This window comes from Excalfactoria chinensis, chromosome 1 (genome assembly GCF_039878825.1).
Source record: "Excalfactoria chinensis isolate bCotChi1 chromosome 1, bCotChi1.hap2, whole genome shotgun sequence".
In the NCBI taxonomy this organism is placed as follows: domain Eukaryota; kingdom Metazoa; phylum Chordata; class Aves; order Galliformes; family Phasianidae; genus Excalfactoria; species Excalfactoria chinensis.
In genome coordinates, this window is record NC_092825.1 from 53,035,713 (window position 1) to 53,051,494 (window position 15,782).

General features: G+C 41.6%; 1 protein-coding gene across 6 annotated transcripts in view; it reads right to left on the minus strand.

Moving 5' to 3' along the window:
- The window catches only part of TBXAS1 (thromboxane A synthase 1), a 244,239-nt gene that overhangs the window by 168,463 nt on the left and 59,994 nt on the right, over positions 1-15,782 (minus strand). For 4 of the 6 annotated variants that reach the window (XM_072334889.1, XM_072334898.1, XM_072334905.1 and 1 more), the window contains exon 3: positions 12,106-12,199. In XM_072334889.1, coding sequence (XP_072190990.1) covers positions 12,106-12,199 — 94 coding nt within the window. Of the gene's footprint in view, positions 1-7,516; positions 7,610-7,769; positions 7,840-12,105; positions 12,200-15,782 lie in introns of those variants that run through there. The other 2 variants (XM_072334934.1, XM_072334924.1) reach the window with 2 other exon arrangements.

A 15,782-nucleotide genomic window follows, 5' to 3' on the forward strand; every position in this document is an offset into this window, starting at 1 on the left:
GAACTGTTCACAAATCAAGCGACTGCTATGGTGTGGCACAGTAGTGAGACTGCAGGAATCTGAGTCTCAGTCAGATCTTTGCAAGGCAATACATAGTACACAATGTTAAGAGGCTCTTGACGGTGACATTTCATCTGGTTACCTCTCATAGGAATAGATGGACTCACCATTCTGCAATGTCTCAAAGACTTTTAACATATCTTTCTCATAATTACACAAAGAGGGGGTTTTTCCTCCCATGTGACTTCAGCTATGCTAAGCTAACTTCTCCTCATTCACTTCCAGAGATGACTGTATTTTACCAGCATGGTCTATGCTCAGATCAAAATATAAATAAAATAAAACATAAATAAAAGGAATTATAGCAACACATGGAAGTAACAACATCCAGCGATTCTGAGAATCACAGAGTTATACTTCCAAGTTCTACAGTGGGGACTTAGCTGCTTTGGGTTAGGCACCAGCATATATGACCACCGGACACAGTATACACAACAACCTGCATGAAAGGTGAGATTACTCATTACAATAATTCCACCTTCTCTCTTCTCTAAAGGCATCAAATTAGGTGATCTTGTCTTCCTACTTGATGGGAGCTGGCATGCAGTAACTTAACTTCTGGACTGACTGCAGGGAAACCATCATGAATGATTATTGACAGATTAGATTTGTTGCCTGTGCAACACATCTGGCCCTTCTGGCCCAGGGGATGAGTGAAAAAGAGTTAGGAATTCACACTCACATCCCACCCCCTATAAGACTGCTCTGCTGTCACTAACCCAAACAGAGCCAGGAAATGTTTATAAGCCACCCTTGTCCTCCCTGGTCCACTCAACCAGGTCCTTTTCTTCCATTGTGTTTCTGATGGATTCCACTTTTATCAAAATGATTCTGAACTGTTGCCTTGTTCTGCTTTGCTTGTGAGCGCTGCTTTTGCTTTACCTTAGTAAATCATGTTTATCTCAACCCACGAGTTCTCACACTTTGTACCTTTCCAATTCTCTGCCAGTCCCACCTGGGAAGTGTGGGTGAGTGGCTGCATGGTGCTGAGCTGCCTGTTGGGTCAAACCACAACACGTGGGCATGTGTCACAGTGGACAAGATAGGCACATGCATATGTGCCTTTCCACCTTGTTTACTTTTATGCTACTTTATAAAGGATTCTTCTGTCAGAAAGAGGTTAGAAAAGTAGGTATGATAAGCTGATTCAAACGGTATTGTCACATGTGCAGCCTTAAAAAGGACACCATCTGCTAGCTTATCGGCACAGTAAAGCATTGCTTGATACGCATCATCGTTTCCAATATGAAGAAGAACTTTATTTGTTTCAAACCACTGACTACATGCTGTCCACCACAATGCATCATCATGCAACTACCTGGAAATTCTGCAAAAATAAAAACTAATTTAGTCGTGGTCAGCCAGGGGATATCAATTTTGGTAACAAGAATGACACGATTACGCTCCCAAGCAACTAGTCTCAATAGCAGATAGACAGCACCTTCAGTAAACTGGCTGCAGGCCTCGTTTTAACACTCATTCAGAGAGAGTAGATCCCATATGTGAGACTCAATCTCAGTGTTGCAGGAGTAAGATGCTACCTAAAAAAGTAAAGCAATCAGAGTCCCACAAAAAAGACTGATGCTAATACACTTTGCTTTTATAGCAATTACAGAATGTATCTATCTTCCTCTAAACATAGATTATATTTATTTTAGTTTTTATCTAGTGTGTCACAAAGATATCCATGAAAAACCTCAATATAACTCCAAAATGCAAATAACAAATCCTGCTGTTGGAGGACGCTGAGCTCACAAACAGCCAAGAGTCACACAGCATCGTGAAGTGCTGCACAGAGGCATCCACCACAGGGAAATCCTTCCTCTGGGCAGCAGAACTTCTCCTGGAGCTCAGCTCTGCCAGTCCAGCCGTGCTTGGCCAGTAGGTTGACCCACTGGCTGCTGTTGGGACCCACAGACATATCTTTTGTACTTCTCCTCACATATATAACTCTGCTTTAGCAGAAACAGAGATAAGATAAAGACCACACACATCTTCAGCCTTTCCATAGGTCAAACCAAATGCAAAAGGCCCTCATGGACTTTCTTCCCTGCTGCCATCACAGCTAAATGCAACCTAACCCACAGCCCTTTGCTCCTAACTATGCAAAAAGGTTGATCCAATCTGGAAGGCTGGAAGCAAAGATGGCAAAACCACGTCGCAGTCTCAGAGCTCCCTTTGCAGGCTCCGTAACAGTGCTGTGCTCGGGGAGATGGGAGCTGTTCAAATGTTTTGACAGAACATGCCGATTCCTCGGGAATGTTTTTATTCTAGTCAATGTGCCAATTCTGCACAGATTTCCAGTGGAAAGCAGGCAGACAGTCTGGGTCTGGGTCTCCTGAAATAAAACAATTTCATCCAGAAAGAAGAATGTTGCATTTTCAGACTACATTTAACTTGATTTGTAATTGTATTAGTCAGTTTCTTTGATCGTTTTCAATTTTACCTAGAAGCTGCATTTCCTGGCAGGATCTAAAGACAGGACAAAAGGCACCTAAACATTGTAGAAAATTAAACTCCAGCAGAGTACCTCAGAGGACTTTTGAGATCTAAGTTCGAGGAAACAGAGCAGAGAGATAAACAACACAGAAACCCCCCCAAAACCCACTAACTTCACACTAAATAAACGATGCCCTAATTAGAGTCACTTAGTCTGGTTCTACAAGAACCCAAACACCTTCATGTTTGTATTTGCAGTTGTCTTTCAAAGGTTTTCTTTTTCCCTTTCGCCTTAGGGAGTTATTTATAGGGCTATTATAATTTGAGGTCTGGTCTTCTCGTGGCAGGTCTTCCATCCAGGAAATGAAATAGCATTAGAAAATGAAATCTCACATTTATGAGGTCTCTCAGATGGCTCCCAGGGGCATTGAAGGGGGGGAAAGGTAGTGAAAAATATAAACACAAATATAACTACAAGATACTTGTGTAATCCCTAATTCTATCTGTCATGAACTATAAGAAACTCTTTATTAAAATAGAGACCTCAAGTATAAGGTTACCAACCGCAGCTTTTTTTTGCCTTCAAAAAATCTCAGTTCTTCTCTTCCATGTGATGAAAGAGCCTTTTCCACCATAGGTTGGCTGCAAGATGCTTCTGTCCAAGACTGTCCTCATATGAGGAGCACCAAGAAGGATAATTCAAATGCCACCCTTCCCTGACTTCCTTGCCACACAGTTTTCACATAATATTATATGTTCTGGTGTATTAACTGATCAAAACAGTCTTCATCCCTTTGCTAGATGTAACCCTTGCAAAAACATATATACATCAATCACGGATTACTTGTACATATCTCTATGCACTTATTTCCTGGAATACTCTGTAGAGCCATGAGGTGTTTTATCCAGTTTTTATCATGTGCTGTTTTGACATATAGAAATAGATGCAAATAACCCCCCCCAAAAAAGGAGACTTAGGGTTTCCACATCCCCTTTTTATCTATTTCACCCCAACACCTGTTCTTGCCATGCATCTTTTTCACTTTCCATGACTGGAACGTAATTGTGGTGTTTGAAGTTCCTGTCAGCTTCCCAGAGAACACTTAAAGAACTTAAATTACAATTACATGTGATTTCCTATGGTTCTTGTAGTCCAGCATTTACTGATGCTAGCTGAATTGCCTCTAGCATCATACTACCTATGAAAAGTTAACGGCTTTGCATAATGCCATAAGAGAAAAAGGTCATTAGTTACCTTGCACAAAAACTACGGAAGGGGACAAAAAGACTAATTTGCACTTGTTTTATTGCTTTGGTTTGTCCTTCCCTCAATTTTATTAAGAAAATATATATTTGGGATCTTTTAGTACACATACATAGGTTTCCATTTCTTTTTGTCTTGCTTGCAATTCTCATTCACAATTCCATTTCACCATCACAAGAATGTTTAATGAGAAGCTGATTTTTTTTTCCTACCTGAATATTTAGAAGTGCCCCTGTACAACTTTCCAAATAACCGAATACTTAAGAATTTCAAAACACAACGATAATAGCAGAGGAATAAAACGAAATGCTAAAATTACAGGGACAGCCCAAGACTCTGTCAGTCAATCTGCTCCACAGTGAAAACAGAAAGAAAAGCCAACAACTATTTGAAATACCTAGTTTTAAACACAGAGGTTTGTTTTGACTGCAGAAAATCCTTTTCTCTCTCAAACCTGATTTGAGTCTAACTCTGGTTAATTCTGGTTTCACATTGCTGTCTATGGTTAGGTATGTACTGAGGCCTCAGAGTATGTGGAGAATTAGATTGCATTTGATCTTTACATCCCTCAGACAATTTGGTCCTTTCTTACACTTCCACATCTACCGAGGCAACTTCCATGATTATGCATTTTGATTCAGACATTTGTCCAAAAAAAACCAAACAAACCAAGAAACACCAACGATCAATCACCTGTTTCTCACAACAGCTACAGCTGCTTTACCACATATGCTACTGCTTAAGCCCTCATGGCTCTGTCCCAGAACCCAAACCTACAATGCTCTCCCTACACTGCACCCATTTGACCATTTAAGCCCAGACTGTTCCCATTCAGTTCCTCATTGGGAAAGTTACATTTCATCCACCACCTTCTTGAGGAAGGGTAAGGAACCCAATAGGTCATACATCCTACATTCAGATAAAGCCACAAGGAGAGACCATCACCCAAAGTTCACTTTGAGCAGCTAGAAGGCAGTACACAATTAACAGTGGGCATTTAGCAGCACGTTTGAACAGACAGATCTGCAAAGCCTATTATTACTCACTCCAATACAAAACCAAGCCCAGCTTCAGACTTACAGCAGCTGTGCTTTCCTACTTCAAGGAAAGAATGGAGGAAGTATTTGTTTACTACCCTTTCAGGATGACTTGATGTACAGAAGGCCAGCTTCTTATCTGAAGAGACTTGTCATGCTGTAAACATTTCTAGTGAGCTTGGGTTAGCAGCACTTGTAAGAAAACTCTAATGAAAATAAATTGTTATATATTTACCCATATGCTGAGGAGCATATGGCTAATGCATTTAGACACTGCTCATGAAGTTAAGACTCAGCTAAATTTGTTGGCTCATGGATAATGACTGTTCTCAACAACCAATCTGAGCTGGCTATAATTTTAGCATTATAGCTGATACCTGGCCACTATTATAAAAAGTACTGATGCTGCTGACATAGAACTTCTTTTTCTGACTATAGATTTCTATGCATCAGAATAACAAGTTGAGCAGCATATGATGCCACCAAACTCCAGATTTACAAAGATAAAGGTAACAAAACAAAGATCGCTCTAATTCACTGCACTACTGACTCTACTGCTTTCTGTTTTAATTTCAAGGAGTAATAGATTTGACATTTGCTTCAATCCTACTTTCTCCAAGCCAGTGTTGTACTGATGTGAATATAGCCAAAACTCAACAAAAGACGAGACCTAAGAAACACTTCCACTTTAAGACCATGTGCAGAAGCCCACCAAGTTCACTACAGCAGTCATACCAATGCTCTTCAAGGTGAAGACCATGACTTCCATAATCACAGGAATTTTGGAGTTCAAGGCAAATTCCAGTTATACTGGATCTATCTGCATGCTGCTACCACTGAAATTCCTCATTATCTTAATTCTCTTAACTATTGTGTAGAGCAACTGTTATTCAGGTATCTTCGGTTATAGACCAGAGCTCAGGTCCGCCACTGACTTGCAATTCTATTTGCTCTTCATCTACTGTCAGATCATTCCAATTTCTTCCAGCCAACAAGCTGTCCACTCTTTTAAAGACAGTAGTAACATCAGTCTCCCAAAATCTACCAGGGAATGTCCCCATATAAGTCACTTGGGCACTGAATGAAGTGTTTCACCATAAACAGATGACAAAGCAAGGCATATGCACCAGACTATCATCCAGACCACTCATTTTGCAGGTATGTAAAAAGAAGCACAAGGTGAAGCAAAAAAAAAAAAAAAAAAAAAAAAAAGGGAGCTTTGCTTATCTGGAAAATAAGAAACTTTTCCCCAGCCAGGCTTGCCCAAAAACACTCTGGGAGTCCAGGGAAAGCTAGGAACACAACTGAAAAAAAGAATCACTCTCACTTTACTGTGATGCCATTGAAAAAATTCCTCTTCCACATAGCTGTTAAAGCCTATTGCATAAAGACAGCAATTGTCACAGCTGTTCCCTCCTTACTTCAAGCAAGCATGAGTACTGCCAAAGCATGGCTAAAAGAATACCAATGACATGATGTTGCTCATCAATGAAATCTTCATCTCCTTTGAAAGACAACTATTCCACTGTTTCTACAGGAAACATTTTCCCAGCTGTCTGCAGTAGTGCAAACAGAACAGCAGTAGGGCAGGCAGAAGGTACACAGCAATAAACCGTTCCTTGGACTACAAAAGGCAAAGTTCAGACCTTTCTCCTTTCAAAGGAAAAAATATTTCAAGAAAGCAACAGCATCTTTCATGACCAATACCGCTGGGTCACCATTACCTACCAGCAAAGCAGCAGTGTTCACCTTTTTTCCATCTCATAAGACCTGTCAGTTGCTTTGTGCCTCATAATACTGTCTCCAGCTTCCACAGAGGTTATTTACGGAGGATCTGTTGACGTCATATCAGGGATACTTCATGAACATAGCTATCAGATACATCAAGTGCAAGAACATCAAGGATATCGTGCCTGTACCTAAGGCTGACTGAGGAGCATGCACTGCTCTCCCAGAGGCTCTCCCTGATGCAGCCCCATAAGCACGGTAAGTAGCTGGTATGAGCCTTAGCACAGCTTTGTCCAAAGCCATTCTGAGAAACCAGAGGCACTGCTCTTGCTGAAGGGTGCCAATGGCATTTAGTCAGTTAATTGCTATGTCTCAGCCTCCTGCATTAGATTCCAACAACCAGGTACTATTCTGACTTTGTCAGGTAATCCGACAAGGCTAATATCTGATCAAAGAAGGTGGCAGAGATTATCAGTTGAAACTAGGAAAATATACATATTTGAAGTGGAGACAGACTGTACAAACAGCTTACAAACACACAAATATACAGATAAAAACACATCTAATCCCAAGGTTTCTGTCATGTTGCAGACTGTAAAGTGGCTAGGTTCAGATCTGCACCACGTGGTACATTTCTTTTGACATGAACACACGAACAGGACTCCCAGTCAAGAGGAGTTTCATGGAGATGATCCAGAGCACCCATGAGGTATAGATGATCAAAACGCACAGTGCGTGTGCACAGCCAGAGGAGATATACCAGCCTAGTCACCAATTCTATAGTCACCTTTCTAGTTCCATGAAAACAGCCCCCAAGTGGCAAAGCACACGCTCCCTTATCCTGCTTATCTGTGCAAAGCAGCACAAAGCCATATGTAAGCTTTCACTGTCATTGTAAGCCACATTATTATTGTAATTAAATCCAGGTTCACAGTCTGAGAACTCCTCCCTCTTCTTTCTTTTCCCCACTCCCCACCCCCCACCTCACCATTTGCCTTTCTCCAACCTTGCTTGGGTTTGCATGCTGTGTCATTAGATTCCGGAAGAGTAAATGCTGCAGCCTCTCTCCAAGCACTGAGACACTGCTTTCTAGGCTGAAAATTAGGCACAAGGCTCATTTCATTCCTGCAAGGAGTCAGCCTTTTATTTTTCTTTACTTCCCAGTCAAAGGGGTGCCTGAGGGAAAAAGGTGATGTTTGCTCTCTGCTTCCTTGCTACATTCCCCCCTTGTCCACTCCTACCTGCCAGTCATAAAACAACATGCTCCAAGCAGATCCCAAACTGAAGGCACAACAAAGCACTGCACAGCCCCCACTCCCATTCAGCAGAAGTGGGCAGCATCAGGGTAGCCCAAGATCCACAAGTAGGCCAGACAGAAATAAACAGAGTAAACAAAGAGTATCCTGTCCAAGTTGAGAGGGGCAAAAGAGAGTGATGGCCTTCATTAAAATGCAAGGCAGGGACACAAGCGGCCAGTCCAAAGCATTGCTGAAGCTTGCTAGGAACAATAGGAGGAGAACATGTGTTCATGCCAAAACGGACCTAATGCATATCAACCAGCCACATACTGGGAGCAGCGAGGTATCTGCCTACCAAGTACCCAAACAAGGCAGACAAGGTGCACCCCAAAAAAGCATAGCAGCGAGCTCCTGGCTGCAGCAGGGCACTGCTCTGAGGCTGGGTAGAGTACAGTTACAGTACCAGGCCCTAAGCTGCTCAAATGTCAGCACTAGTGACATTTGAAGGCATAGCTGCCTTCTAAGAGATGAGAAATGGGGAGAAAGGCACAGCAGAGCCATAGCAACAAGTCCAGTGTTCACTGTGTTTCTTCAGGAGGAAGGGTAACACAGCATGTGTGTGCTCCGTTTTCAGTGCATTTGTTGCACAGTAAAATATTTGCCCTGCAAATTAACAGGACAGTTCTGCTTAGTATTTCTGCAGCCTGCCCTTCTCACTCACGCACTAGTATAGGCTCCGAAGCCCATGCTGTGCATACGGTTGCTTCTCCTGTTTTATAAAGAAAGTTTAAAAAATAGAAACAACCAGTTTTCCAGATTGGTAAGAAAAATGCAGTACATGCAGAAATAGGGGAACAGCCAGGAGTACCTAGCAAAACCCTGGTCTGTCTGCTGCAAATCTGCTCAGTTATTGGGAAAATTCAACACAGTGCTTTTTTTTTTTGAACAGCCTAATCATATTTACTATTACATCAGACCTACCCACCACAAATTGTTCTCATGCAATGGAAACATTTTTAATCTAATACCTTTGACTCGGATGATTTCCCAGCTGCAGAACCGCAATAATTTCATATCTTCTCATTTTTTAGATAAGCTGATTAATGGGGATACGTTTTAGATTCAGGGTGCAATTATCTCACTCTACTGTACTTGAGAGAAAAGTGGCAACATACAGTAAAACAACATTGTTTTCCCCAGATCAGCTGTTAAAGTCTATTTCTTTGTGATGGAGATACGTCTTTCTTGTTGCCTTTCCCCTGTCCTTTTAACTTTCAGCACTTCCTGTTCCTTTCTTAGTGACACTACATTATAGCCACTCTTATTTCAGGCATTTCTCAGGCAATATATTTTCTTAAAGAAAAAAAAAAGTAAGTCTTTCCAAAAAAAGAAGAATCTCATAGAGAAGACATTTTCTCATTTAAAATACATTTCAAAGTTTATTAAAAATCTCAATCCAGCTCCACTGGTCAAATCCTGCTTGCAGCATTCATTCATTTTCAGGCACGCTTGCAGAATAATAACAATAGCAAAGACAACCGTGAGTCCTGATGTTCTGTTAACATATACCGTGGAATAAAATGAGAAGGTTCACTAGCGTCTGTAAAACTGATTCACACACAAGTAAGCAAGGGAAAAAAGCATGACAATTCTTGAACTTATGCCATTATAAGATGAAAAAAATGCTTACTCCTCCAATTTTTTTCAAGAGCTTTTGGTATTTTTTTCTTAAATCCCCAGGTCTGAGATTTACTTGGTTACATTATATCACCTGGCTCCTCCATTTTTCCCTTAATTTCTAGAGATCGTTCTAGGAGGAAAGTTCAAAGTGTCAAGATGAGCACGCTGTTTGAACTGAAAGCCTATATTTGTTGAAGTGTTTTGATTTCTAAGTCTCATTCACATACAGAGGTTTTCAACATGAGTGGATTTGTAGACCAAATTCAACAAGAAACACACAGGTTTCACATATGCAGATTTCTGTACAGCACATGAGAATTCATTACTCTTTGCCACCATACGTGAATATCTCTGATACAAGTGGGTCATGAGCTGAAAGTTTCTTTTAGTAGGATCGTGGCTTGCATTCTTACATGTTGGTGATACAGCACAGCAAGAGAAGGAGCTGGCCTATTAAGAGAAGCCCTTTAAAAAGCCAGTTTGGTAAAAAGATATGGCTGTGTGAAGAAGTGAAAAAAAGTAATAACATTACAGCAAACTTACTGCTCTTGCACCATTGTCCCAATGGCAGCAAAGCCTGCCCCAGCCCTGAAGAAGGTGGGATGCAGCAGTTATCCCTCCAAAGGAAAGCAGAAGCTGTCCTCTACTGCCTACAGTGAGGAAACACTTTTTACAGAAACACCGTGGTGGAGAACAGCCGGCAGAATAATGGCAGCCTTCCTCTTACCAGTACATTGCTGTGAGTACTACTGCTAAACAAGCAGAGGTGCAGATCCAGAAGACATGGTAAAATATGAGAGAAAGAAGATTACAAAGAGGCTAGATTAATTCCTGACTACTTCTACTGGCTATAAAAGTATAGACAGGATAGATGGTGAAACACTGTACTGCTGGACACACAGACTGGTGGGGCTGAAGTTCTTACATCATCAACTGCTCAAAAACTGTTTGGCATTCTTATTCCTTAGTACTTTGAGATATGATTTCGTGGCTACCTTTAATTATTGTTTTTACTTGAAACTTAGTAAAATCATGCCTTTGTTAGCCTGTTTCAAGTAATTTTAATGAATGCAATACTGGTAATGAAATCTGCCTGACAGATATGGATAATAGCAGAAACTTTCTGCTCATGCACTGGTAACAGTGTAAGCCCATGTACAGCATGTCAAAATAACTTAGGCAGCTTTTCCTACAGCAAACGTTAGCAGGTGACTAATATTAACAGGACTTTGCTATGAAAGAATGAGTCACTTCATCCCATCCAGCTGATTTTAAACAAGAACAATGAGGGTGAACCGGTCTATATTCTATGCAATTGGCATCCTCTATATCTTAGAGTCATCCTCTCAATTCCATTCAAAGGAATGAAGAGGAAGCAAGTCCACTTTTTATGCTAAATGAAATCAGATGTACATGTAAAACTGGTATTTAAGTGGGTTTTACCTAATAATGAGTCAGATATCGACAGAACAATCACCATGAAAACCAAGGTAAGAGGCACTACATTCTCATTAATAATTCAAATCTCAGCATGGTTATTGATGACTGTGCACTTAAAACAGGATATTGGGCTGCAGCTGGAATTAGCCCAGATTTCCTGAAAAGTTGTTGGAAAGAAACAGGCACATCTAGGATGCTTTACTGTATAAGTCTGCAACACGATGGAAAGCGCAGCAATGACAGTATAATGACAAGGTCCTAGGCTGGAGCAAATGAGGATTTGCTCACATACAGCAGATGTGGGCACGGAAATAAAGAAAAGAAGCTGCTTATCTTCAGCAAGCCTCAGGTACACAGGGATCTCTAGCAAGACATCCTTGCCTCCACTGCCAACCTCTCAGTGAGGTCTGTGAAGCAGTAAATCCTGGCTTCAGCCCTTCTGGTCACTCAGGTGCATTGTATGCACCTGAACTCCCCTGGGTTGACCCTGCCTTCCTACCATGTGCTCATTCACTATTTCAAGCCCTGCCTTAGCATTTCCACTGGAGTCCAACTAGAGAAATGGCAGTTCCTCATTACTGATAGCACATGGACAATCAGAAGCATTACAGAATCTGATCAAGGAAAGAACAGATCAGTATGAACAGATTAACAGAAGGTGAAGGGAGAGAAGTATAAGTGAATTAAATATGACAGCAGAATCTACAGTACTTCCCCTTCCAGACTCGGAAGGCTATATCCAGAGCACAGAGCAATAGCATCCAGTGATCTCTGACTCCAGTTACTGTTTAGAAGCAAGAAACATTACAAGCTTTACAATAAATGTGTACCATCAGCAAAAACCCAAACAAATAGAAAAGACGTGTGAGCCAAAAGCACTCAGAACAAACCAGTTGGGGCTAGTTAACATAATTTGCTCTATGCACATAACTAAGTTTGTTTCACCGAGTGCATGAACTTTCTTGGAAAAGCTCAAGTAATTAACTGCAGGAGCTTATACATTTTTTTTCCCCTCAAGTTTATTTTACCCTGAAATTAGCGCTGTTTGCATACTACTGTTCCTACAGATTTGCTCAAAAAGCTGTGTTTTCCATGTTCTTTCCAGAGGGAGATGCTTACAGAGATGATAGCACTGAACATAGGGTCCCCTTCAATTCCTCCTACCTCCTAGTCACTCTTCCCATCATTTTGGGTAGATACAAATGAAACTATTTCTTACCTCGCGGAAAAAGAGCAGGTTTCCAATGAAGGGAAGAGGTGGAGGATGCCTGATTCCCACCTTGCTTAGTTTGGAGAAGGCAGAGGTGGAGTACCTGGAAAAAATAAGGCAGAAAGTTAATTTTTAACCTTGTCATGATACTTTCCACACTGACTTGTACAGGTGGCTTCCCTGAGTTCTGAGAGGAAGAAGATACTTTCAGTGTTGGCCAAAGAGAACCATCAGATTGCTGACATTGTTCCCTGAGACACAAGAACCAGCTCCTCCGAGAGGCCAAAAGAATGAAGGGACACAGGCCTGCAAACTGGGCAGTTCAGATAGAGAGCCACTCGTCTTCCCCTAGAAGGTCTATTAGAATCACAGAATGCCTTGGAAGGGACCTCAAAGATCACCATACGTGCACTGTAAGTGAATCATTAAAGTGGTGTGACGTTATGGCAAGACTGAAATGGGAACTTGGGTTCTGGCTATTGAGGTAGAGCTGGGAAAGAAGCAAAATAGATCTTCACATGATTACTTTAGTCTTCTTCCATCACCACAACCTATACAGGAACAGAACAGGAATTCAAACTAGTCACAGTTGTGAGTGAGCCAAGACACTGTCAGTAGTTACAAGTCAAGCCTAGTATTTGGGCCAGATATGCTGATTAAGTGATTTTCCAGCTGCCAGTCAGCAAATTAAACAAAGATTTAAAAAAAAACAACAGGGAAACAAAGCGCAGAATGAAAAGCTTCATGCATTCCTTGTTTCAGATGGAACTGTGGCATGTCACAGAGACAATACTGGGTAGGGGAGGAAGCAACCCCAAAGCCTTCTCCCCCTTCTTTCTTAATACACACAATGAGTTTAAGTCAGCGGATTTCAGGTAGTGAAACCTGTAAGTGCAAGAGCTGACAGCAGCAATTTTGATTAGCCAAAGACACATTAATACTGATTGTTATCATGCTAAACACTACCACCAGAGGATCTGTGTAAAAGATCATTAAGATTAATAAAGACAGCATCTTGATTAGCACCCCAGCTCAGAGCAATAACAATTTTAAAGCACTCCCCCAGCTGTCCCCCCTCACTCCATGATGTTTCCATATCCAATGTACTTTTGGTATCTGCAAACCCCACTTCTTTGAGAGGAAGTGTGAAGTATGAGAGCAAAGTCTCTCCTAACAGGGCAGTTCTGAACTACTGAGTGGTCCTTTAGCTTTGAAGCACTAAGATGGTGGGACTGGGGATCAAATTAAATTCAGCCCAAAATAAAAACCATGAACTGCATATAGTGTGGTGGTCATGGTATCAGCTGCTTTAGGCTACTGACTTCTGCAATTCATCTGAGTTACACAGCAGAGACACAGCCGGGAGCAGTGCCCTCGGGTCCCAGTGAGCTGACTCCTCTACAAAGCCCAGCTGACAGTCTTGTTGATCCTGAAGACTGTGCTAACCCACTGCTATGACTTGGACATCTCTGCTTTCATATCTCATAAGCTATGTATGCCTCATTTGAAATGCCCCACACAATGCAGGCAACATTCTGCTTTAGTCAAATGGGTAAATAATACACAAATCCTGGGGGGCATGGAGGATGGGGAAGAGGAAGGAGCTGGTGTAAGAAAAGGGTTCTTCCGTCCAGCAGGTGGGAAAAAAAATGCAGCTACAAAAAGAAACATAAGAAATCAGGAGTGTTAAATCTCATTTGACCAACAAAACAAAATGGGACTTAAGTAACTAGTCAGTGCCTTTTTGTATTTCAATTTCTTGAGAAGTTTTCCTGCAGCACAATACCTGTTTTCTTAATGGATGTTCTTTTGTGGAAGGTACTTTATAGAAATTGCAATCGGAACATACAGATATGATTATTTTTAAATAGCGATCATGTTCTTTCACTGAGGCAGCAGAAACGTTCTCAAACATAAACCTTCTGAATAGACGGGATGTCTTCAGTCTGTACCAAAACACTACTTTGGTATTACAGGGTATTTTGAGGAAAAAAGGCACAGAAGTCAACATTTACTACAGTTTATGTATATATTATTGACTTTCTGGCTACTTAACTGCTTCTAAAAAGATTTTTATTATTTTATTTGAAATTGAAATAACTGACATGCTTGGGGAAAAAGATACCCAACACATTTTAACATCAGAATGACAAGCAGCCTACACAACGCATTTTCTTCCCCAAAGAGAAGATTTTTTTGCTGCTGTTTGAAATCTGCCTAAAGTGCCTTTGTGTCACAGCAAAGCCCTCATCTTCTGTATGTAAACAGCAGAAGAGATGAAAACCTATCTGAACAGAAACCAGTCAGTTTTGCAGCGCTTTTTGCTGGATGTTTTCAACATAGAATACGTGACAAGCTACAAAACAGAGCTGGAGCCGTAGCTAAGTTCTCATTTCACTGTAGAGTGGACATTGTATACCCCTGATCTTCCTGTACTGCACACTGAATCACAAATGTAACAGAATCTCACACTGCACCAATTAACTGATGTGCTCTCCAAATACTTAGAAAGGAGCAGAACTAAGGAGAGCGGTACTCAAACCTCAGCACCCAGGCTCACAAAACTAGAAGCACACCCGGGCTCTGAGGACTGTTAGTGCTCAGGTGAGCAGCCCGTCTTTGTCAGCTTCTGAACTGTACTGGCAGCTCCATACCAAGGATTAGCTTCCTTTTTTCCTCCTAAGAGTTTTCTCTGTTGCTTTTTAATCAGCTGCACTAGAAGTGGATTTTCAAAAGGCAGGGAAACTGGGTTTACAATGAGATGGGAAACAGAAGGACAGTAGCCAACCTACACACTGAAGTACACCAACAAAAGGGCAGGGCCAGGAGAAAAAAAGAAAACTCATTAATACATATAGCTTTATATTGCTCAGACTTCAGCATATTTCTGTCATTGTTGAAACATCTCCAGTTTTGTAGAAAAGAGTATGCAAGTACTGAAGGACAGACCATGTTGTATGCACAGAAAGATTTAATATTATACAGGTAAGGGGGGGAGAAGGAGAGGGAGGGAGGGAGGGAGGGAGGGAGGGAGGCAGGAAGGCAGGAAGGCAGGAAGGCAGGCAGGAAGGCAGGAAGGCAGGAAGGCAGGCAGGAAGGCAGGCAGGAAGGCAGGCAGGAAGGCAGGCAGGCAGGAAGGAAGGCAGGCAGGAAGGCAGGCAGGCAGGCAGGAAGGAAGGAAGGAAGGAAGGAAGGAAGGAAGGAAGGAAGGAAGGAAGGAAGGAAGGAAGGAAGGAAGGAAGGAAGGAAGGAAGGAAGGAAGGAAGGGGCTGGAGGAGTGCAAACAGGCAGGATTGCCTGCAGGTAGTCGCACCACATTCACCTCAAGAATCACAGAATCCTTAGAGTTGGAAGGGACCTCTGAAGGCCATCTTGTCCAGCTCCCCTACAGTGAACACAGACACCACCACTGATAGCACTGCTAGACCAGGATGCCCAGGGAGTGATCCTGATGATGCTGAGTGATGCTGTTTCTATGTGAGCACATCAAGGGAAGAAGACCAGCCAGCAGGCCAGCAAACAGAAAGGACAAGTTAAGACTACTTGTATTTCCCTGTGATGAAGAGGATTTGCAAGAAACAATGAATGGGAAAAAAAACTCCAAAGATTTACACTATTTTTATTACTTGAAAACATACATTTCCACTTTTCCTGTTAAACGTCACCTGTAATTCTGATATTTAATC